Genomic DNA, 24,018 nt, shown 5'->3' with positions numbered 1-24,018 from the left:
ACATGGATTTTTACGCCCCTATTCTGTGATGTACAGGAACATGGCGCTTTGGGGGAGAGGCGTTTCATGATACCAAGGGGCTGTTGATTTTTTTTTTCTGAGATTATGTTTATGTAAATAAGGCTTGGACGTTTTCATCAAATATGACAGTTCGCGAAAGGTGGCCGCTGTTTTTGATCTCTATGGACAACGGAACGCTTCATGTCGGAGTTGCGTTTGCTGTCGTCAGCTGAAACTCCTAGCCTCGACATGCTAGCTCAAGCTAGTTAGCCCGGCGAGTAGCATCTGGCTAAAACAGCCCCAAAATGTGCTCTTATGTGTAGCTTACACTGACAGTAAATTGGTAATCAATGTTTAAATCACGTAATTCGGCATTATATCAGCCGTTTATTTAGGACAGTTTCAGTTGGCTAACATTTCGTTAGCTAAACTTGGATGATGGAGAGACGCCATGGGTCTGTGTTATTGCTAGCTACCTGTATTTTTCTGTCTGGATGTTGGCTCTCTGAAGCTTTCCCTCTTCGGGAAACTCGCAAAACAGGTAAGGCACCTGAAGACGAGTTTATTAACAAATGAATGGTATATGGTTTTCTTTACTTTGTGTTTATACGTAAACATGTCTACCAGCTAGCATTTTCTGGAATGGGTACCTGCTGCTAATGATCAACTATAAAGCTAACGCCAGCATAACTGTTCTCTGGTAATTTGTGAAGATTGTTGGGCAGTGTGCGGGTAATGGTTTAAAAGAGAAACCGTTTTACTCGGTGGTTGAACAAACCCGTAAATATTTAAACAAAATTACGGCAAGAACGACACAATCAAGTGAAAGTCACGACCTGGCTAACTGACCACCTGAGAAGCTAATCATAAACAAACTTTCCCCGAATCTCTCCCCTAAGGGAAAGCACACGTTATAATTGGATACATTTACCTCTGCTATCTATTTAACAGCAAGTCGCTTTATTGTGAGGGAAATTCTTGGATGTTGGTATAGATCTCGTCCAATATGTTCACATTTCAATAGCAGTTTATCACACATTCACGTTAACGTGAAAGAGCAAATAAGGTTGAAATTTTAAACATCTATGGTGTTTTAAATGATTTGTAATGGTCACTCAAGAGATTTCATTAGTACTGGAGATTGTACTACATTCATCTTTCAAACATCAGTCTGTGTTGAAACAAAAATACATCCTGCTGACATTTTTCTTACAAACCAGATATTACAGCATATATGAAATGAATACATAAATCATTTTCAATTTTTAGATCTGATCTGGACGTTTTGTGGGCTTATGATATATTTATTCACTGATGTGTCACACCAGTAAATTGCTGTCATATGAGTTTTAAAACATTAACAGACTTTTTGGTTTGTCCTTTAAAAAAATATCTTCTCATCTAAACACCATTTTGGCAGCTTGGACTTTACAGATAAGCTTTGCAATGTTAAATTGGAATAAAATCATATGAGGTAGTGAATTATATGCTTATTTGTACTTGAAATGTAAAAATAAAACCCTTGAAGCTGCTTCCTGCAATTACAGATTAAAAGCTATTTTTGAGGAGATGCCACAGTTTGATCACAGTTTGTGTGTTTTGCCTTGCCTTTTAAATTGCACGATAATATGAAGATGGTAACCCATCACTCTAATTATTGGGTGTTTTATTATACAGTTGAATTACTGTGCAAACTAAGCATATACTGTGAAAGCAAAATGGTTATTTTCAAAGGTGAAGAAGTGGAATATTGCACTGAGCTTACGTTTCACCAACTGAACACAAAACTGAAGATGGAAAGACCCAAATACAAACGACAACTAAACACAGTTTTAGCAAAGGTTAGTAATGGCACCAAAATAGAGGAAAGTCATTCTTTGTTGATGTTCCTGGGCTTTAAACCTAGTGGATTGATCAGTGTATTTACGATGACACTGATTTGCTTAAGTAGCACCATTTGACTGAGAAAATTCTGAAAATGAAAACATTTTACACATTTTCCTAAATTTAGACCTTAGTCATCCAAAATTGATTCTGGTATGCACCTTCATTTTTTTGTGCGCTATTAAACAATCCCATGTTTCTATATCCTGACCCGTTTTTGTCTAGATTTATTGCAGAGTTGAGTTGATGATTGCCTACCAGCCTGGCTAAACTGTTTCCAGAATAATCACTTCAACTTTTATAGCACTGAGGATAGTTTACCTGCATCACATGTCTTTTCATGAGTGAGATCATATGACTGTTGTCTATTAAATTATTTATGAAATACATGTTTTGCTATCTCTTCATGTGCTAATTTGCTTGCATCATGACTCTCCTTTTCAAGTTATATTCTATCCAAAACCTGTAAACTTGTGCAGATTTTATAGTGATTTGTATATTCAGCGGATAAGTCAAACGGATTGAAAATCACAGGTGATCTTCAGAATCCCATGAGCCTAGTTTCAGGAAGTAATTTCAGTGTTTTCTAGATTACGTCGGTAATTTTTCATCAGTCCCATTCCCTCCAGTTTCTCAGAATACCGCATTAAAAAAAAATATATAAATGTGAAAAAGTTAAACGGTGGACCTGTAATGTGTAACCGCAATGTTTTCTAATCTTATCAGCCCCTATCAATGATTAGCAGCAGTGTTGTTTGCTCAGTTATAATGTAGCATACAGGAAAGAAAGGCTGCAGTATGAGCCCGCTGTTTATGGTTTTATCACCCACAACCTTTCCCTCGCCACTCCTGTTTGGCCTACACCAGCCGGTGCATAAATTAAACGGTACAAGTCCATAATTCTTCATTGTTACAGTTTGAATTTAGCTGAAGAACATGGATGTGGATGCACTTAAAAATAATTAAAACTGCTGGCTTAGGTATTCATTAGCAAATATATTGCCTTAGTGACCTGTGTGGTCCTTTTAGTGTAAAGTAAAAGTACAGTTATAGATTTTTGTGCCTCGTTTTGGGGCGAAGCCAGCTCATGCTGACATGTTTACCACAGGGAATGTTGGCTGTATTCCTTCACTGCCCGGTTATCTTGTTGCTTGATCACCAGTCAGTCAGTGAGGCTTGTTTCAGGCCTGTCTGTCTGTCATATTGCTGCCAGGGCATTGTTTTGGATGGCTCGGAGTCAAATTGATGTTGACATCACCACAAGCCAACCAGGTTTCTGTCATTCTATTTATTTATTTATTTATTTATTTTTCTGGACAACAGAAGCATGACAAATATTTGGACTGAACACAACTCGGTGAAAATAATGTCTTGAAAAGAATGACCCGGCTAACTCTGGTAACACGGGCTTTGCTTTTGATTTATTGTAGATGATCCCAGACTGACAAATCCTGAACCAGCCAGACAGACAGTGCAGTTTGCTGCTCTCTGCCGACATCCTTTTATTTTTATTTATTTATTTATTTATTTATTTATTTATTTATTTATTTATTTATTTTTAGCAGTAAGCAGTTTTTTTTTCTTTTTTTTAAAAGTCTGTTTTAAAAAAATGGGTCAGCTTCTCCTCTGTGAGAATCACTACTGAAATATGCAGTACAGCTGAAATAAGACATGACATCTCCCTACAGTGTTGGTCCTAGAAAAACCATCTTTGTCTTAGAACTCTGTCAAATCATGATAGGAACCCATGACTCAAATAAAACCTAATAAAGAAGAAGTGATCCCATGCGGAGGGGCAGCGACCCGGCTCTTGTTGACTGCTGCTGTAGCATCTCTGGGGGTCCTGGACTTCCTTGTCACTTGTTGCTATGCTGGAAGACACAACAGGGTGTTTGCACTGAAACCCTTCCTACAATTAAGGCAATTTTTCCACTAGGTTGTTTTGAATGTAATCCTTTGTGACATTAAAGAGCCATTTAGAAATTGTATACATTTGTTTTTTACCATCCAGTATTCACACAGTATCCATTTCGCAGTCTTGTTCAACAGGTTCAATTGGAAGTATAATCCAGTAATTCCTATGCTTATGAAAACAATGTTCTGGTTTAACGTTCTAGCTGACCTGCCTTTCGTTATGATGTTAAAGGTGCTTGAGTCTAGTAAAGATGTCGTTGAAACGGTAATTCTTTGCGGTAATGCTATTGGAAAAGTGAGACTGTGTCATATACTAGTATGCACTTGTCTGTGATTCACGAGGATGATTTGTTTTAGGTAACAATCCCAGTTTCAGCTTCTTAGAACATTAGAATATTACACATGAACAATAAAAAAAAAAAAAAAAAAAAAAAGGATTAAAAAAAAAAAACATGATATAGCCACATTAAAATCCTATGTCCTGTAGCCATGGGATGTAGCAAGCATGTGAAAGGATGGGTCTGTTCTAAACAGTTTTCCATTCATGAAAATATTATTTTTTTTAGAATTTAGAACCTCAGAGTACAAAGTTAAATAAAGTACCCTCGCTTTACAGTGTCAGTATTTACGCAACTGTTTAAAACTAAAGCGTAACATGAGCTAATTGTTGTTTTTCTCTTTTTAAACGGAGTTGCAGTTTTTCATTCTTAAGTTAAAGTAATTGAGCAACAATCATTGCATTTTTATAATCGCATTTCAACTAGGAAATAAATAATTGCTACATTTAAAAGTACTTTCCAATTAAACATTTATTTAGTTGAACATGAATATTTTAAAGCTTTACAATAATAGATGGCACTCCTGACTTTTAAAGTGCCTGTTTTTTATTTATTTATTATTTTTTTATTTATGTTTACTAAATTTAAAATATTTACAAACTAACAAATGTTTAAGGACAAGTAGATGAGCTCATGGGTAAATGGATGAAACCTTGCAAAATATCTGTTTGTCTGAAAAAGAGTTGGGACTAACAGTGAAGTATGGATTAGATCATGTTTGGCTTAATCAAAGTCCAGACTCCACTGGTGGTAATCAGCCACACTTCTCAGGTTTCTGTTTGTATAAATGCAGCCATGTATAGTTTTCTTTCAGTCCTCCCTTACTTTGTGTTGGTCTGTCAGTATCACAAAAAAAAAAAAAAATCAAATTAAATACATAAATTCTTTGTGCAGAGATGTAGGTAAACACACAATATTCACCTCTGTAACAGCTACTCGTTCGTCTTCCAAGTCATATCAAAAATTTTATTTTTTTTAAATTTTTTTTTCTGTCGTATTTTGAGATTCACCTCTGTGTGTATATAATATGCTTGAAATTTCTTTTACCAGTTGTGCTAAAATGGAAAAGGCTGATTTTTGTGATGCGGGCCCGGCTGCAGTCTAGAGGCTGAGAAGTGCAGCGGGTGGGCTGAAAGGCTGTTGTTAAAGCTGCCAGTCGAATTGCTAGGCCAGCAGCATCCTCGCTCGAGAAACCCCACACCTGCTGTCACCGCTGCTGCACCATCAGCTGCTGATGGGCCCGTGTGGACACCCCCACAACTGTCTCTCCGAATGTCTCTGAACCAGAAGCCGGATGGTCGGGACTAAAAGCTTCGACAGTTCTTATGTTTGTGGATAATGTGCACTTAGAAATATAAGTATGTAGCACTGCACAGTGTTTTGGTTTGACATTGCCTTTTTGCGTGCAGTCGGGCGGCTAAGCTGCAGGAGTTTTGTGATCAGATGATCAGTCTATTTTTGTTTGTCTTAAGCAAACCTTTGTTGTGGGTAGATTTAGATAAAAACTGCTGTTAGATGCTCTGTTTTTTTTTTTTTGTTTTTTTTATTACAGCCAAAAATGTATTTATTTATTTTTTTCATTTCTTTTATCCATTTTTGTCATTTCAGATGGACACACAGGGGACGCTTTGCCTGTGTCTCTCTACCTGCCCTTGATCGTGTCATTAGTTGTGCTTGTGGCTCTGGTGGTGGTGCTAGTGAACTGCATGACCTGCTGCAAGGAAAGAGAGATCGACTTCAAGGTGAGAGAGGCGGCTGGCAGGTTGTCACAAGAGCACAATTCCTCCTAATTTAATTAATTAATTAATTAATTTCTCCTTTGAGCAGGAGTTTGAGGACCACTTTGATGATGAGATCGACTTCACTCCGCCAGCAGAGGACACGCCTTCTATGCAGTCTCCGGCTGAGGTTTACACCCTCGCTGTGTCTCCCGTGCCACTGCCAGGACCCCCGCATCTGCAGCCTCTGGCCAGCATCACAGGTCAGATGAGCAATAAGCAAAAACACAAATACTGGCAAAGCCAGGCTTAAATTCTTTACATTACACCTACTTGAACTTTGTCAACCCTTTTTGGAAACACATTTCTCAACAGGTTTTACATTTTTAAGTATGACAAGCAAAACTTGTGTACAGTCAGTTTTGATTTGGTTTCTGTTTGGTGTTTCAGAATCATCAAGTGGTTTCAAAGTAGGACGCCACAGTTTGAGTTACATCCAGGAGATTGGAAATGGCTGGTTTGGTCAGGTAAGATGTTTTTTTTTTTTTTTTTTAAAGTTTGAGCTTAGCATTTTATCCTGCTGTTTTTCTTATTTTTGTGCAGACAGCATTTTTCATGCTAATTGGTGATTAATGTATTTGGTAGGGAGTTGGGTAATACAGGGAATAAAATGTAAATGTTCTCAGTTGATGTTTGCTCGTTTCACAGGACCCCTAATTATTTAGCTTGTGTTTATTTGCTGTCAGGTCCTGTTGAGTGAAATATACACAGACCCTGGGGGAGCCAGAGTGGTGGTAAAGGAGTTGAAAGCAAGTGCCAGTGCTAAGGAGCAGAATGACTTTTTGCAGCAGGGGGATCCATACAGGTAGATGAACGAAGTAGTCATTTTAAACACAATGCATTTTTGTTGATTTTGGCTCTTTTTTAATGTGCAAATTTTTTTTTTTTTTTTTTTTATTAAAAGTGATCACACAAACGTGTTGATCAACAAAAATAATTTCACTTCACTCATGCAGTTTAATACAGTATGTTCACTTCATCTAAAAAAACTCTTCGATGTTTAAAACAAATTGAAGATTTATGAAATTAAACAAACGCCATTCTTTTAAGTATCCATCACTATTTCTTAGCTTTAATCTCAAGAAATAATTGTCAAATCATGAACAAGTTATATCAAAACAGAGGGGAAGCTGCTACTTCAACAAACTCCTCCATATTCAAAGATCTTCTATTCATGCAATATGTGCTTCTACTAAAGATTCTAGCCTCAGAGGCTGAGTAAGATACTTCTAGTCTAAAGATAATCATATGTGCCCCTTGAAAATTGATTTATTGATTTTTCATAAATATGACATTTTGCTACTGAGTCCTTGAAGTCATTTTTAAATCCTAAGATTGTACCCTTTTTAAAATATGTAATCGCATGGAAAGTGTATGCAATAAATTTCAGTAAATGCGCTATTATTATAAACCCAATGAGTAATCATGACAAATTATCAACAGTTTTAATTTTAAATACCAAACTACTGATTATGTTGTCTTTTTGTCCATATTTGAACAGTAGTACCAGTGTTGGCAGCACCCTCTGCCTTTTCTTCTATACATTGCACAATATTTTATCACATTTGAAAACACAAAATAAAGCTGTACAGCTTCTTTCTTTGTTCCTTTCTTTCTAGCCTTATTAATGAGACTTTTTTTTTAACCCTTTGTGTTTGGTTGTTGTTTTCAGAGTGCTGCAGCATCCAAACATCCTCCAGTGCCTCGGACAATGCGTCGAGGCCATCCCCTTCCTGCTTGTGTTTGAGTATTGTGAAATGGTGAGTGAAGATGTGCTTTCCGGTCGTCATAAATAAGTTAGTTACTAAAGAAAGAAAGCAACTAAATGAGATAAAATCCAGATAAATATGCATATTTGAATTGAAGTTTGGTTGTTTTTTTTTTTTGACATTTGTCTTTAGATTTTTTTGTGTGATTACTTTTGTCCAATGCTTCATTATATAAAAAAAAAAAAAAAGTGAATTAACTGATCATTTTGAAGCGTTTTCTTGAGCTTGTATAATAACAAGGACTGTTCAAATTCTCAGAAGTGACTGCTGTTTTGGACCATGTAGATTAAAAGCTTAACATATTAATCCCAAATTGGACCTCCCACCTACTGCACACACTGATTTCACTCATTGGTCCTCATGGTCATTTGCTCACGTCTTTCACGGAGCGCACAACGGAGCCTGGACAAACTTGGGGGAGTACCCTTCGCTTCCCTCTCCAATCCCCTCCTTCAGCCAGTTACATAGTTACAGTAAGCCCTGGACTTCTCACATTCCCACCTCACCCAGTAAAGCAACAGGCTCCATTTACGCTCCTCTGGTGTCAGCTCTACCAGTTGCTGTGTTTGTGCATTTTTACGGCCAACCCTTTATGGTCGTTGGCAGCTGTTGAATGAATTCTTAAGAAAACGAAGCTGTAGCTAAAGAAACGTGCAGTAATGGTTACAAACAAACCCATATGTTTGTTTGTTTTTGTTTTTTTGTGGGAAAGCTACGTTTTGGCTGTTTTATTTTTTTTTGGGTGGGAGGGAGGCGGGGGGGGTAGATCAACATCCCATTTGTCTGATGTATTGTCGGCGTTTGTTGGGTTGCTTACTGGCTGTGTAGTCTGCTAAATTAATACAATCAAATGTCTTCTTTTTTTTCTTGTTCTCATTTCTCCAACCCGTTTAACGACTTAAGCCGAGTCCAGTTGAATTTGTCTGGCCAGGGGTTGCGTCATCTCATTTGGGCCGGGGTATTGTCAGCTGCCCACACTTGGCATAAGTCATAAGTTCTGGCATTGTGGTCTTTCTCAGCCAGCTCCAGTAATCCCTCTGACAGCACATGGAAATAAGTCGAGGTGAATAACTTGCCACAAGTCATTAGGGAGAGGAAGAGTAGGTCCTGTATGTTGAGGGTGATAATGTGTGAGGGTAGCACAACTGAGTGATGTGCACACTCGTTATCCCTCGCTGGATAAAGATTTGTCATTGCTTCAAGATGGAGCTGGACTTGCACTCTGCATATTTTCTTTCTTTAAGTGAATTCAGTTGGCATCTAACGTCAAAGAGCTGAAGTTCTTTGTTAGTGTTTAAGGTAAAATTGTCTTCTCACTACTTAAAGGCTGCATCAGTCATCATCTAGATGTCCAAACATGAAATTTGACCCTACAGCTGGGCTGTGAACAAGTTGAATCCTGAAAAAACCCAATCAAGTGTGATGTTTCTTCTGTCAAGCTGTAGATTGTGTTTTTTTTTTTTTTTTTTTTTCTGTTCAACATCAACCATGCTGGGTAACCCAAACTCAAAGCATTTGGACATCAAAATACATCAAACAACTGTTGCTGTGGGCTCTAAAATATCAAGTGATGTCAATTGAGTGACGATCTTTAAGTGTGCGGCCAGGAGTCGGGATGTTTGTCAAAAATGCCTCCGTGTTTCATGCCGTGAGGCAAGCAGCACCCGAGTTTGGCTTTTAAAATTTGTCCACACAGTTTATTGTTATCAATAATAAATCATGTTAAAAGTTAGGCTAAAAGAAGCCAGGGGAAGAAGCCATTCTTTAGCAGTCTGAATACCATGCAGAAATTCCTCAACATCTTTTAAGATGCAGTTTCTTTTCAAACATCTTCCTACATCTTTGTTCTTCTACATACTTTATTTTTAAGCATTTTTGAGTCATACAACTCCCACACCAAAGAATGTTGTTTGCAGAACCTCATAGTGCTTGGGCTTATAAATTTTAAATAGATTTTTCTGACCAACTCAAATCCACTAACTGCTGATTTATCAGCGAATCTCTTAATTGCTTTTTTTTTTTTAATCTTGGGGTATAATTTAATTAGTCACCATTTCAAAACTGACCTTCTGATTCGTGATTGCTTACATTTCCCGGTAGCCCTCGGTGATCTATTAACTTAGGTAGACGCTGCAAATAGGCTTACGGTAATTTCTAAAATACCTCCAAGTCTCCAAAATGGCATCCCGAGTTGCCTCAGAAAATACCTGGAATTCATTTTTATGTTCATTTTTGTAACTGGATACTGTAGCAGCTAAGCTAAACTTAGTACATGCTTGTACTTTTATTGTTTTGTTAGTAGCATGTTTCCTGGAACACAAACTTCATAACCTACTCCTAAAGATTCACAAGTGAAGGTAGACAAACGACTACGTTTATATACTTTGAATGCAGCTTTAGAGTTAAGACTTTCTACGAAAGCCCTGCTGGATCTTCTGTGTATACAGAGCCAAGCAAAGGCGAACATACGATTTTCCATATTTGTCACGTTATAATTCAATGTGTTTTATTAGAGTTATGTGTCAGACCGACAAAGAAAAGTGTGTAATCGTGAAGTAAACTCAATTAATACTTAGAACTGAGCTCATATGACTGATTTTAAAGGAACTAGACAGCTTGTTGCAAAAGATACTCCTTGTAAACGTTAGCATGTAAACTCAAACAGTAAAGATATTTGCATGTTTAGCTAATTTAAGGGAATTTCTCTTAAACCGACTGTTTTGCACATTTTAGCAGGCTTTTTTTTTTTTTTTTTTTTCCCCCAAAGTAAGGGGGAAGGAGTTTACACAATAACACATTGACGATTTGGCAGTCACTTTCTGTTATACTTTAATGAATGACAGACACAGATGTGCTACGAGGCTGGGCCTNTTTTTTTTTTTTTTTTTTTTCCCCCAAAGTAAGTGTTAAGGAGTTTACACAATAACACATTGACGATTTGGCAGTCACTTTCTGTTATACTTTAATGAATGACAGACACAGATGTGCTACGAGGCTGGGCCTGAGCGCTTGTTGAAAGTCAAATTTACTGACTCTTTGGCATACCCCCCAGAGGTTAACTATTTGTTCCCGGTGCACCACATGATTGACGTCTCACTGCTCTGTCGTCACGCCGCTCCGGCAAACCGCAGGGTTAATTTTCCAAATAGTTTCTTTATCATTTTGAATGTGAATATTTCCAGTTCATTGTATTGGCGATGAATAATTGTCCAGACGAGATGAGTACGCAGTAATTTCTCGATCTGACCGAGACCACTCTTATTTATAAATCTGTGACACAGCACTGAGAAGCACTGAATTGTGTTACCCTTATTTGGCTGTCTCACCCTGGGCTGTGAGAAGTGCTGAAAAGACAAGAAGCGGGGAGTCTGCTGCCCCTTTGTGGCACCGTCTGCACACTGCATTTTATTGGCATCTCTTGCCTTTTTTTTTTCTTTTTTTTTAAAATAATTTACAGAATATTTCTCTTTCTGGTCAGTTGTTTGCTTTGAATGGGTTAACTGCTCTTTGTGTGCGTCTTTGCTTGTTGCTGCAGGGGGATTTGCGAAGCTATCTATCTCAGCAGGATTGGACGTTGAGAAACGCTGAGTTGCTGCAGCTGCAGAGGATGGCCTGCGAAATTGCTGCTGGTGTCACTCACCTTCACAAACACAACTTCCTGCACAGGTAGCACTTCAGAACTGCAACACTTAATTAAGCGCACACAGTTTTGATCCGCTAAGCAAAGCAATGTGTTTCTTTCTTTTTTTTTCTTTTTGTGCAGCCACTGTTTAGGGTATTGCTTACTTTGTCAGCGACAGCAGCTGTGTCAGCATTGTTTTGTAGTTTTTAAAGATTGTGATTATTTACTTTTATTTTGAGAGCTTTTAAAAAAAGAACAAACTTCAAATATGTTAATATTTACCTAATCAGTAAGTTTTGCTACTTTGATTTCTAAAATAATTAATTTTACAAGGTATTTAAAGTGTCATGTGGTAAGTACACAGTCATAAAAGTTGGTGGAAATGACTGTGAAGACGTAGACCGACAGTCAGTTTTACTTGCCTACTGTCTGTCCAACCAGTCTCAGGAGTACAGGTGTTCTCCAAAAAAGGTTTGTACAGCGGAGCGGCCGCGTTTCGTTTTCATTTTTACCACAGCCAGCACTGGTTGGGTTCCCCCACCTCATACCCCTCCACCCCCGCCAGCAGGGGTGCAGGGAGATGTTAAGAACTCGGGGATCGCAGGGTGGGGTGGGGCTAGCATACGATGCTCAGCTCATCAGCTCTATTTTGCATGCTCAGAATAAGCTTTGAGGGTTCCAATTACACAGCTCCAATGCATTGCCACAGTGTCAGCTGTCCGCTGCCAGAGGGATATGATGATTCTGCTCTTTGCATGTAAAGGGATATCCTCATATTGGGCGTTGTGGTTTAATCCTTGTTACAACTCACAGAGAGGTCTACACGATTTCCTCAGCGTTGACTCGTTTCATTTTCACTAGTGAAAATGGTTCTTTGACAGGTTCAACTCAAAACGTTTAAAAAAAAAAAAAAAAAAACTAACTCATTATGCGAACTAAAAAAAAGGACACAGTGTACAGCTTGATGAAACTGTATATAAGAGGGTAAGCGCTTGGTGCAGCAACACAGACACAAAACCCCTCGGGACAAGTGCTGTGTGGGCCGACGTCCCAGGCTGAAATCTCAGCTTTGCTATGCAGGGATAAGAATGGAGGTGCAAAAGAGCAAAACTCAATCAGCAGCTTGTCTCGTTAATAAATTCCTTTTTGGAAACTTTAAAATGTTTACATTTTTTAAGTGTGGGATCTCTTATAAATCAATATTTTTCTTTTCTTTTCTTTTTTTCTCTTTGGCAGTGTACATTAAATTCAATCGGAGTAATATTCTTAAACGTATTTATCCAGTGCCGAGAACTCTTTCACCTGTAGTCAAAACATTTCTCAACCAAAAATAATCTTTACACAACAGAAGGCAGCACTATGTCACCTGCTAGTTTTTTCAGCTGCCATTTCAAACTTCAACTTTGACATTTGTCCGTCGTCATCCTGGGCTTTTTTTCCCAGCTAGAAGTGACCGTGTTTGGCTCAAATGATGCAATTGAAACTTTAAATTTGGCTCAGTTTAAAAGAAATCCCTGAAACTTAACATTGAAATAATTAAATCATTTTTGAAATAATTGAATCAAAGATTGAAATAATTAAATCATTCCAGTAATGACCAACAAAAAGAAAATAAAAATTGGTCATTACTGGAATCTTTTGTTTTTGTCATTGGACTTTTTTCAACTCAAATCTTTTGGAAATGGCTTCTTAAAACTATAAATATGACATTGCTTGAATAGGTAAAATAATTGCTTGTATTCACAATCAGTTGAATTTTTATCTTGATTTTAGGATGCACATATGAGCTTTTTGTTTTTGCATGAAAGCATTGTCAGGTGTTGGATGGGTGGAGGGAATATTTTATTCCATAAATGTTTTTGCTTTTTAGACATGATTAAAAATGACTTTTCAACTCAACCACTAATGCCACCAAATTATTTACAAGGAATGTATGTCTGAAAATTAGTTTTTTAGTAATTTTTTCTTTCATGTTATGTTGTTTTACACTTTTGTTTAATATTGCACTTTTAAAAGATGGCATCCGTAACTTTTTTTTTTTAAATTGTCATCTAAACTAACAATTTTCTTTCAAAATGTGCCACTTGGTTAATATTATTTTTCAAGAAGTGATTTGAGTGACCCAAGTATTGCTGAACCCGAGAGTGTAGCTGGGTTTTGGAATGAGTCCACAAATACCTCATGGGTATTGAAGTGATCGCCTCTTCACCATATAACGGACTTGTAGGGCCAACAAGTTGAACTTGTTCCCCTCCTTACTGTGTCACTAACATGTTGACACGTTAACCAACAGCGGAGGACAGGAGTGCTTCAAAATGCATCTTCATTTATCTTTTCAGAGGTTTCTGCAGGACAGGTTGTTAGCTAGGCTATGCATGTACGCACAAGGATATTGGTGTCCACAGCGTCTGTCATTGGGTGGTTTAAAAAAAGGACTCTGTGTACCAAGAACGCCGGTGAGGCAGAGAGTAACAGGAGCCTGCCTCTGGATTCTCTGTGAATGAATGCTTAATGTGCAGAACCTCTGAGCTGGACGCCCTCTCCTGGCAGACCGACAAAAGCTCTCGGTCCGTTTCCTCTCCAGAAGCAACATCCTGTGCCCAAGCCAAAAAAAATAAAAAATAGCTCCCGTAAGAGTTTAATGTGAAGAGTGGGGGAAAAGGAGAAGCCACTTGTACTGAATTCCTGTGGGCACCCAAATCATTTGTGATTCTTGAGAGACGCCCCTCTAGAACCATTCCGTGGTAATCTCTTACAACCAGATGAGCAAAGCTTGTATAAAAACCGACACTTAAAGAAAGAAGCGAGATTGATCTTAGTAAATATTTAATGCTTTTTTTGTGTGTGTGTGTGTGTGTTCTCACAGTGATTTGGCCCTAAGGAACTGCTACTTGACCTCAGATCTTACAGTTAAAGTGGGAGACTATGGGATCGGACCCTACAGATATAAAGTAAGGACATTATTCATGGTTTGTTATCCTCTGTGCATAATTACTGTAATAATCTGCATACATTGTTTGTTTTTTTATCTAATGCTAACTAATGACATTCCTTTTCACAGAAACACAGCTTTCATAGGTTCACTTGGATTTTTTAATACTGTTTGCAAAATAGTCTTTGCTTATCTGAAATTTGAGTTTATGATCATATGTAATTTATTAGTATTCCTCACAAATGAAGAAGTTGTCATGACAAGCTAAGATTCAGTCCCAAATATGCTGTATAAACAACTTCTTCCGAACTATAATATGTAGTTAAATAAAACACTATTTCATCTATAATGCATAATTTACATTATTTTTGTCACTGTGTCCCAGACACCAGTGATGTTTAGGACGCATGTACTTTCCTTGACAGTGGCAGAATTTTTTTTATTTAAATCCCAGTAGCAGTTTATAAAGGTCGGTCAAAATGCACTCCTCCAACTCGAGAGGAAAATGGGTGAAAATGCTAATATGTATTAACAAGGCATCCCAAAGAAAAACCAACAAGCTTTAGTCCTAAACTTATATCCAAGTTGACACGTATAACCAAGGAATTCCCCATGGTTCTCCTCCACATTACATTTTCTCAGTTGTTTGAAGAAGTGCTAGGCTAATGCTAGCATGTTTACTTTCTGTTTTAATATGACTTTTTGTTAATTCGGCATGTGATATTTCAGTATAGTTCATCGTGTAAGGACAAAATATCTTCAAAAAGTTCCCATCCTTCATGAACTTGGTGCTTGAATTTGAACATCATAAAATTTAACGACTGATGTTTCAGCTGCCCTAACCAAGCCGGAAAAGGAGATGCCACAGCAAATATAGTTTTGTTCACTCTGAATGTTATTGGAAAGGATGAAATATCTCTAGATTTTTAGGAATAATCCAGATTCATTGGGTGACCAACCTATGTGCCTGACCTAAAATACACTTCAGGAGAATGTACTTGTGGATATTCTTTTGGTTTTTGCAAAGTTTAAATATTTCATAGTTGTATTCTGTTGTCAAATGTTTTTAAGTTATTTGTAGGTAGTCCCTGATAATGTGCTCTATAAAATACCAAAAACACATGTGCTTTTTTTTTTTTTGGTGGGTCCTATTGGAAGATGATGTGATAATCAAAACTTGGACCATTCATCCTTTGGTTTAGTTTTTGTGTTTTACTCGTAGCTAAATCGCTGTCATGACTACATCAAAACCTGGCTGGGTTTCATAGTGAAGAAGAATCTCAATCTCTGCTATTTTTACCCAGGCGAGCGCACAGAAAATAACTGCGTTCAGTCTGAGACGAAACAAATGTCCCCTTTGATCAGACATGGGATACATTTCACCGCAGAAATCGGATTGTCCTCTCTGTAACTTGACGTGCTGCATATGTCCTCAGCAGTTGGATCTACTGCATTCCTGAAATACAGCTTAGCCAGCAGTTATGCTGTCTGAATTTAATACTCATGATGGAAGGTCACCCAGCGAATCTATTTCTGTAAGAAAACAGAGAGGCAATGTCAGGGTGTGCTGCCTCAACAGTCGCTAAATCTCTGCTCTTTACGATGCTTTTCGTTTAGGCTCTCATCCATATCTGTGTGACGCCACGTTTAAAACAATCCCATTTCTGCAGGACGATTACATCATCACGGAGGATGATGTGTTCGCACCCCTGCGGTGGCTGGCTCCTGAACTGGTGGCGGAGCGCCATGGGGGGGTGATTACGATGGAGCAGACAAAGGCCAGCAATGTGTGGTAGGTACACATATCTGCTGACCAAAAAAAACCTTTTGAAGAGTCAAAAAAAAAAAAAATCTGCCTGATAATGAGTTGATCACGTCTTTCTTCCGAGTTCTAGAAAAAACTGTTAAAACCTTCAGTGAATTGGATGAAAATGTTTGTAATGTATATTGCATATCAGTGTGTGCAATATTTATATCACAAAGGACTGTTTGAAGTTTAAGTAATTGTTTGCAACTTTATTCCTAGTGTTATCAACCTACATTTTTCATGTTATTGTAATATTTAGCCAGTTGCACAGTTGGAGTCTGAAAGCAGCAGATCCTGACGCTGGATGTAAGAGAGGAACAAGAATAATAGACAATATTATTACAATATTAGCCTTTACTATCGACGTTGCAAATTTTCTAACGTCAGGCAGGCCTATGTAAGATTTCCAACCCTGGTAAAAAAAATAAAATAAATAAAAAGACTGTATACCAGTTTGGATATAGAACCTAATAAAGACCACATGACTTCTTTTTGTCCAGTTGAAGTCAGTTAAGTGTTGCAAACATGCGAGTTAAAGTACAGATGGCAGATGATACTTTGTTCTAGATAGTATCGTGTTAAAAATTAACTTGTTTTTCCTTTCCTGCGACGGCAATAATTTGTCGTTTAAATACTGCTCCACTTGGAAATGTTTCCAATAATTACCAGTGTTTTTATGTAACCTCATTCATTTAAATGCATTTGTTTCATGTTCATGTAATTTGCTGAGCAGCAAGTGTGTTTTATGGGGCTAACAGTAGCTGCCGCTCTTCCTCTGTTTGCAGGGCTTTGGGGGTCACATTATGGGAGCTTTTTGAGAATGCCACTCAGCCGTACCCACACCTGCATGACCGGGAGGTTCTACATCATGTAATCAAGGAGCAACAAGTCAAACTGTTCAAACCGCAACTAGAGCTTCCTTATTCTGACAGATGGTGAGACTTTTCAGCCATTGTCTGAGAGATTTTTCTCCCAAATAGAGTAGAAAAACAGTTATAAAGTCAGGAGAAAGTCTAAATGATTTATCTGTTTTTTGTACCTGCAGGTATGAGGTGTTGCAGTTCTGCTGGCTCTCCCCTGAGAAGCGGGCCACAGCCGAGGAAGTACACCGTTTGCTAATCTATCTGCGAATGCAAGGCCAGAAGGACATGGAGGAAGATTTCGAGCAACGCTGGGATGCACTGAAGCCTAATCCCGTCACCCGACAGACTGCTAACCACTCGTCTTTCCCGATCCTGGACCAGTTTGCCGACGATGCTTTGCGACAAGAGATAGACGAAGTTTTGACCATTACAGAAACGAGCAAAGGTCTCAGCTTCGAGTACGTTTGGGAAGCAGCCAAGCATGACCACTACGACAGCAGCCACGGCCGATCAGACATGGACACTACCTTAAACTACCAGAGCATGTTCTTCCCTGTTTCTAGGGAGGACATCCAGGCTCATTTCCCCGATCCTCTACCCAGGGCAGGAGGAGCTGAAAGTGGGAACTCTGCATTAGGAGTTCCTGGGATTGTCCCAGTGTTTAATTCGCAGGAGTCATCAAATGGGAATGAATATTATATCCAGCTTGAGGAGCAAGGCGAGAGCGCTGACGGGGACGTTGAGAACGCAGAACAGGACATGGGCTTCACTTCTATCCAGAAAGACTTTGTTGTGCTTCAAGATGTCCGTCTGGACGAGTCGAGCACGGATGCTGACTTTTTCCACCAAAGCATCGACTCAAAGGATTCATATTTACCAGACAGCCACATCTGGTCATCTCTAGAAAACGACAGTCCGTACCACACCAACATTTTCACTGAAGAGGGGTCAAAGCACGAAGACTCCCCCTCCTGGAGGCAGAACTTTCTGGAGCTCCCGCAGCGCAGTGGGAACCCTTTTCTTGATGAAGCTTTGGAAGTCGAAGACGTGAACCCAAATCCGAGCTATTTTTTAGAGGAGGGGGACACCTGTCACCAGCCGGTTGCTATGGAAGGAGAGCAGGAAAACACGGATGCAAGGAGGCGTCTGGAGACTGAAAAACTGTCTGATAATTTTTTGTTTCTCAGAGAACAGAACCTGATGAAAGAGGACTCGAGCTTCTCAAATCCACTGCAGAACTTTCTCTTACCGGGCATTGTCCACGAACCCGAGGAAACATTCAAGATGAACTCCTGGGACAACCTCGACACTTTAGGCAGCTTAAACACAGCAGATACACATTTGAGTCCTGCAACAAGTAGCACAGCCTCAATAGGGGATTTTTTAGACTCTCCAAGCACCAACTTGGGGCCGTTTTTGATAGAAAATAAAACTCTGGTGCCTTCCATTACAGTGGTTGCAGATGACAAAACAGACAGCCAGGTGCCAGTCAGTAACGGTTCTTCCACTGAAGACCTCACTCTGCTCCAGTCCTCAGACAGGACTGCAGACTCCGGTTTCAATTCTACCTCACAGAGGTTTGAGCACATCACTAACAGTATGGATGGCCATATCCCTTTTTGCTCTGACAGTGCCACTACAGACTCTTTGTCCACAGATGCCAAAATCCCCAGCCTTGAAGATGACCACGAAGTCTCAAAGGTCATAGGAAGTGAAATGCCTGAAAATCTCCCAGTTCAAACAATCCCTTCTGAAAATGGACAGAACGATGACCTAACGAGCAACGACCTTCTGAGTGAGCTGATTGAGGACGCAGATCTAGACCTGGAAACAAATCTGTCTGATCAGGAAGAATCTTTCCTGGAGACTAACGGACACCCACTCGTTAGATCTTCTCTCCTCGTGTCCGGTCCTTCTTTGGATCAGATAAGCCAGGATAGCTTATTGGAAGACAGCATGTCCACCACCGTCCCGACGGTGGACAATTCAGCTGAAACGCCAGATTCTCTCGACTCTCTCGACATTCATCGGCTGGCGGAGCAGGCGGAGGAGCTGAAAGCTCAAATCTCCCAAAATAAACTTCAGCCTCCGTACAAAATATCAGACAGCGGCTATGAGACGGAGAACCTGGAGTCTCCCGAATGGAACTCGCAGCCCAACGTCGCAGACTGCTCCCCTGTGAAAAATGACGTTGGCGTTTCCATCGAAGAGGAGTCGGAAGAGCTTTGTGCTTCCACCAATTTGGTCCCCCCCAAAATAGTCATCTCTGAGGCTGAGGGTATGCTCGAAACTCGCGGTGTGGATCCAAGCGAGGATCACCGGCCAGACCACGGAGATCCTGCAGAAGAACCACTCACTGGTAGCAACTACAGAGACTCCGCCTACTTTTCGGATAATGAATCGGAACCAGAGAAAAAGGCAGAGGAGTCGACCGCAGGAAGTTCTGCAGAAGTCGCATGGATGAGGAACACTGAAGGTCAGATGCTGGAAGCTTACAAGGAAAGAGATATTGATGCTTTATTTTCCCAAGAAGATTCCTCTGCACCTGTTGATGTTGAGGACCTGCATCTAGAGGCGACTTCAGATATTAGAGAGGAGCTAAAAAGCGAAGTGGCAGAAGCTCACAATGGAAAAGAAACGGAAACGGAGAATCACCAGGACTCGTTTCCTGAAACACTGAGTCCGACAGAAGGTCTGGAAACGTCCCTTCTCCCATCCGATCCCGCCACAAAGCCGACACTAGAGGGCGCTGTTCACGCTAAACTGACCAGAACCTACGCCCACGACGGTCATAAAATCAAAGAGCCCGACGTGGAGGGCCGCTACCTGGGCAGGTGCGACGGTCCGGGTTTAGAAGGACAAGAAGACGGCGTCGACGCCGACGAGGAGGACGAGAACAGCGAGGACTCCGACGACGACATGCGCGCGTATCAGCTGCACAGCTCCAGCGAGGACAGCGAGGACGAAGTCGTGCACGCCGTGCCCATTATTGTGTCGGACGACACCAGCGGCAGGAACCTGAAGAGCCTGCTGAAACCGACCAACCTGAACATCGAAGCTCCGTCTTCCTCGTTTGCATCCAGGCACAATGCAGAGAACTCCAGGAGAGCGGTGTCGTTCTTCGATGATGTCACAGTCTACCTGTTTGACCAGGTAATGACAACTTAAATTTTATTTCGCAATTTTTTAAAAATTTTTTCTTAAATTCACTGAATAAATGTTCTGAAATTAAACGTTTTTTGTTTTTTGTCCTTGTGCATTTTTTTAATGTTACTACAAAAAGCTAGAACAGTTTAAGCCAGTCACACTTCTTGTACAGAGGTTCCAATAAAAGCGGAGCGCTCATTTGTGTCCTATTAATTGTTCTCTGACCTGTTGCGTTGCAGGAGACGCCCACTAAGGAACTGGGAGACCACTTGTCTGGTTTGAGCAGTCAGTCCCCAGAGCTCAGCAGCCCCGTGTCCACAGCCAGCTACCTGAACCGCTTTGCTAACTCTGAAAGCTCAACAGATGAAGAGGGTGAGGCGAAAACCTGGTATTCACTGTCACCGATTAACACGAATCCAATCTGCTAACGTGTTCTGTGACGTCTCTCAGGTGGTGGTTTTGAGTGGGACGACGACTTCTCCTCACCCGGACCTGCCTTCCTCTCCAAGAGTGACAAAGACCCCGTCTCTAAGGACGTGTCCTCTACTCCCCTGTCAGTCGGACGCGTGCTGCAGCCGAGCTGGAGCAGCTCCTCCACCTACTCGCGTTTCTCCATTTCACCGGCAAACATCGCCAGCTTCTCCCTGACGCATCTCACCGACTCCGACATCGAACAAGGAGGCAAGTTCAGCATCAGTCTTCCATCTTTGAAGACTTAAAGATGAAATCTTTTCTCAATCATTAGTTTTATATACAAGGTTTTTACCATTTGTTAGTCAATAGGCTACATATTTGATTAATTAATACATAGTCAGTCTCTAAATCTATCAAAAATTAAAACAGCTAAAATATAAAACCTTTACCCAGCTGAGAGTACCATCCCATTGCACTTAATATTAATCAGAATTAACAATTTTAATAATCGATTATTCTGACGGTTAATTTAATTCTATTTAAGAAATTTGCACATTCTGCAAGTTTTTCATTTGACCACTTGAGCCTTTTTCAGACGATGTTAAAAATACATTAAAACATGCACATAGACAAGTAATTACAGTTTTTAAAAAAGAAAATAAAAATGTTAACACTTGATCATTGTAGCAATTGATGCTAAAAAAAAAGATGTCTGTTTAGTTTTTGAATGAATAAATGAAAGGTTTTGTATTTTAAATTAAAAAATGTATGCATCTTTTTGTACAGTTTTGACTTTATTACTACTCTGACTGTTGTTCTTTCAGCAAATGTGCATTCTTGGAGTCTGTATACTCCAGGTAACTATTAACCGATTACTAAATTAGTTGACGATTATTTCTATAATCAATTTTTCACGATTGATTTGATTAATCAGCCCTAATCAAGTTGGTGTTTTTTTTTTTTTTTTTTTTTTAGCAATTAAGATAATTGCACATGATCAATTATTCTATTTGTCAATCACACTATCTGTTTCCTAATGATTTCAATAAAAAGAACCCCAATCATACAACATTGTAATGTTTAAACCTCTGATTTAAAATGATAATCTTTTTTTAAATAAAGCAAACAATCTAGACTTTGACTAGATTGTGTTCTGCATTACAACAGCGTGATACATTTACTGCATGCCCCCTTTGTGTCTAATCAATCAAGTCAATTAGTTTTGAATGCAATAATACCTTGTGTTATTTATACATGTGTTATATATACACACGTCTGTATGCTCTCACATGCCTAAATAGAAAAATCTGTCCCTTCTACATTTCTTCTCTGCTGTTCAATAATCCCACTCTACACTATTGCCTGATTTGACAGTCATATATTTTTTGTTCCATTTTATGATGTTGACATTCCTTCAAAAAGTTATTTTTTTAATTGTTTTCTACTATTTAAATTCATCTACTGTAAATTTGAACTTACATGTGTGCTTTCTTTTTTTTTTTTTGATGAGCCTGGTCAAAGTAATTGTTACTGATCTTTGACACTTCCAGACTCGGATATTACCCCTGCAAAAGTTCCAGGTTGCAAAATAAATAAATGTTTTTCTTCAAAAATATCACTAGAACCATAATTTAGGGTGTTATAAGTTTAGAAGGTTTATGAATATCTATGCAAGTTGTGAACAGAAGGTAATAGCGATTCATAGATTTTCTTTAAACCAATATTTGGATGCATAATGTTTCTATGATGGTCTTAAGAGTGTATTTGATGTCCAAAGGAGTAAAGGCGAGGTGCAAGACAAAAGCATTTACATATCTCAATATAATAGTTAATTAAAATATTAATTCACATTTTTCTCATTCTGACGTCTTTTGACTGTAAAATAGTCACATAATTTTTAAGCTTCACAATGACGCTGGTAAGAAAATGGGAGCTTGTTTTGGCTTCATTGAACACAGAAATCTTTATCTTGTTCAGGTTCAGGATCGCCGATGGATGTTTCTTGTGAGTTCATTCGTTGTTTCTTTCCCAACAGGAAGCAGTGAGGATGGAGAAAAAGACTAAGGCGACAGACGAAGGAACCGTTATCTGTAAACACTACTGAGGAATTAAGCTATGCCCGTCCCCCTTTTTTTTTTTGTGGGAATGTTGGGATGAGGACAGTTTGTGGAGCGCTCGCCTCAGGCAGAACCGTTCTCAGAGGAGTTGGCGATTTGACTAAAAAAAAAAAAACGGATTTTCATCCGATTTCAGACATTTGGACTGGTCCCGGTCCGAGCCACGCGAACTGTCCAGCTCTGTTGGTATAATTTCAGTCGAGTGCAATTAAGGAAAAAAAAAAAAAAAAGGAAAAAAAAAAGACAAATGTGCTGCTTTAAAGACTTATCATGCACATTCCAAATGTGTGTCTGTTTCCTTTTGTTGCCTGCTCTCACCAAAAAAAAAAAAAAGAGAAAATATTTTAAATTAATGAACTAAGTCAGAGCTGGCAAATAATCACTACAACCAAACAGAAATAAGCTCTTTGATCTCAGCAGAACTACAATTATAAATCTAAAATGTAATTATTTATCAATGTTTTTTTTTTTTTCTCTCTCCTTCATGTTGTGCAATTATTTCAGTGGTTGCCTTTTATTTGATCTTTTTCTTCTATCTTCCGGTTGAGTTTAATGAGCCTCCTGATAGGAGATGACATTCTGCGGTTAATCCTTCTGTAGCAGTATTTGAATTAAAAGGATGAGGACTGCAGACGTACCGAACAGCCTGTCGAGGTGACGCACTGCACGCTCCTTTGTGCAAGGAGCACTAGCAGTAAGCTGAGGGTGTTATTGCCATTATTATTGATCATTATCAGTCTTAACGAAGGGGAGGTTCAGCTGTAAAACAGTCGAGAACAGGAACATATTGCTGATTTATTGATTGATTTTTAAAAGAAAAAAAAAATAATTTTTTTTGTAAAGCTTTATTTTAGTTGAAACATGCACGACGTTGTTTTGTCGTCGCCGGGTCTAATCATGGTGCCTGTTGATTCCGCGAAGACGGCTCCCTCTTCCTCCGTTTTTCTGTCGCTACGGATAGTTCAGAATCGCACGTCGAGCCGGGCGATGTGGGAACTAATTTCTCTTTCTTTTTGTTTTTCTTTTTAGAGAAGTGAGAAATCTCTATTTTGAAAACGGTGTCGAAATTGAGTCGTTTGCAAACAAACGTGCAATGAATTTCATTAACGTGTTCATAGGACGATCCGGTGACTGCGGCGGTTGTTCTTTGGTGACACTACCAGAACAAAACGGACAAAATGTGGCTGCTGTTATACGTTGTTATGGATGTAGTTAATTGCCTTTCTTTCTTTCTTTTTTTTTTTTTCCTACATTGTGTCAAACATGGCAATATCCTCTTTGAAAAGCATTCATTCGCTGTATGTGATTTGTATGATCGACACAAACAAAACTAACAATTTTCTACCCTGTCTTCATTTACAGCCATTACATTTGGAAGTGTAGGTTATACCGCCTATTTCTTTGGATGATGAAACCACCTTAAATATTTGTCA

General features: G+C 39.1%; 1 protein-coding gene across 2 annotated transcripts; it reads left to right on the top strand.

The window, feature by feature from the left end:
• On the top strand, positions 1-23,422 carry lmtk2 (lemur tyrosine kinase 2). Of its 2 annotated transcripts, XM_007557406.2 has the most exons (15): positions 1-541; positions 5,745-5,878; positions 5,964-6,117; positions 6,305-6,381; positions 6,601-6,719; positions 7,587-7,674; positions 11,219-11,349; positions 14,172-14,256; positions 15,908-16,029; positions 16,830-16,979; positions 17,090-20,060; positions 20,294-20,426; positions 20,505-20,735; positions 21,293-21,325; positions 22,504-23,422. In XM_007557406.2, exons 1-15 carry the CDS (start codon positions 436-438, stop codon positions 22,530-22,532), a joined length of 4,563 nt encoding a protein of 1,520 aa, XP_007557468.1. In that variant the 5' UTR covers positions 1-435; the 3' UTR covers positions 22,533-23,422. The 2 variants fall into 2 exon arrangements, with proteins under 2 accessions (XP_007557468.1, XP_007557469.1); XM_007557407.2 differs by lacking the exon at positions 21,293-21,325 and having other exon boundaries at positions 2-541.
• Positions 23,423-24,018: the final 596 nt, after the last annotated feature.

This window comes from Poecilia formosa, unplaced genomic scaffold, assembly GCF_000485575.1.
Source record: "Poecilia formosa unplaced genomic scaffold, Poecilia_formosa-5.1.2 Scaffold88, whole genome shotgun sequence".
In the NCBI taxonomy this organism is placed as follows: Eukaryota; Metazoa; Chordata; class Actinopteri; order Cyprinodontiformes; family Poeciliidae; genus Poecilia; species Poecilia formosa.
Note: the sequence above shows the minus strand (reverse complement) of the source record. Positions and strands in the feature narration are given on the sequence as shown.

Bases quoted from the DNA above. Each gene is read 5' to 3' on its own strand.
- lmtk2 (XM_007557406.2), top strand. From the start codon at position 436: ATGATGGAGAGACGCCATGGGTCTGTGTTATTGCTAGCTACCTGTATT. The intron at 11,350-14,171 runs GTAGCACTTCAG...GTGTTCTCACAG, and splicing joins AAACACAACTTCCTGCACAG to TGATTTGGCCCTAAGGAACT. The intron at 20,061-20,293 runs GTAATGACAACT...GTTGCGTTGCAG, and splicing joins CAGTCTACCTGTTTGACCAG to GAGACGCCCACTAAGGAACT.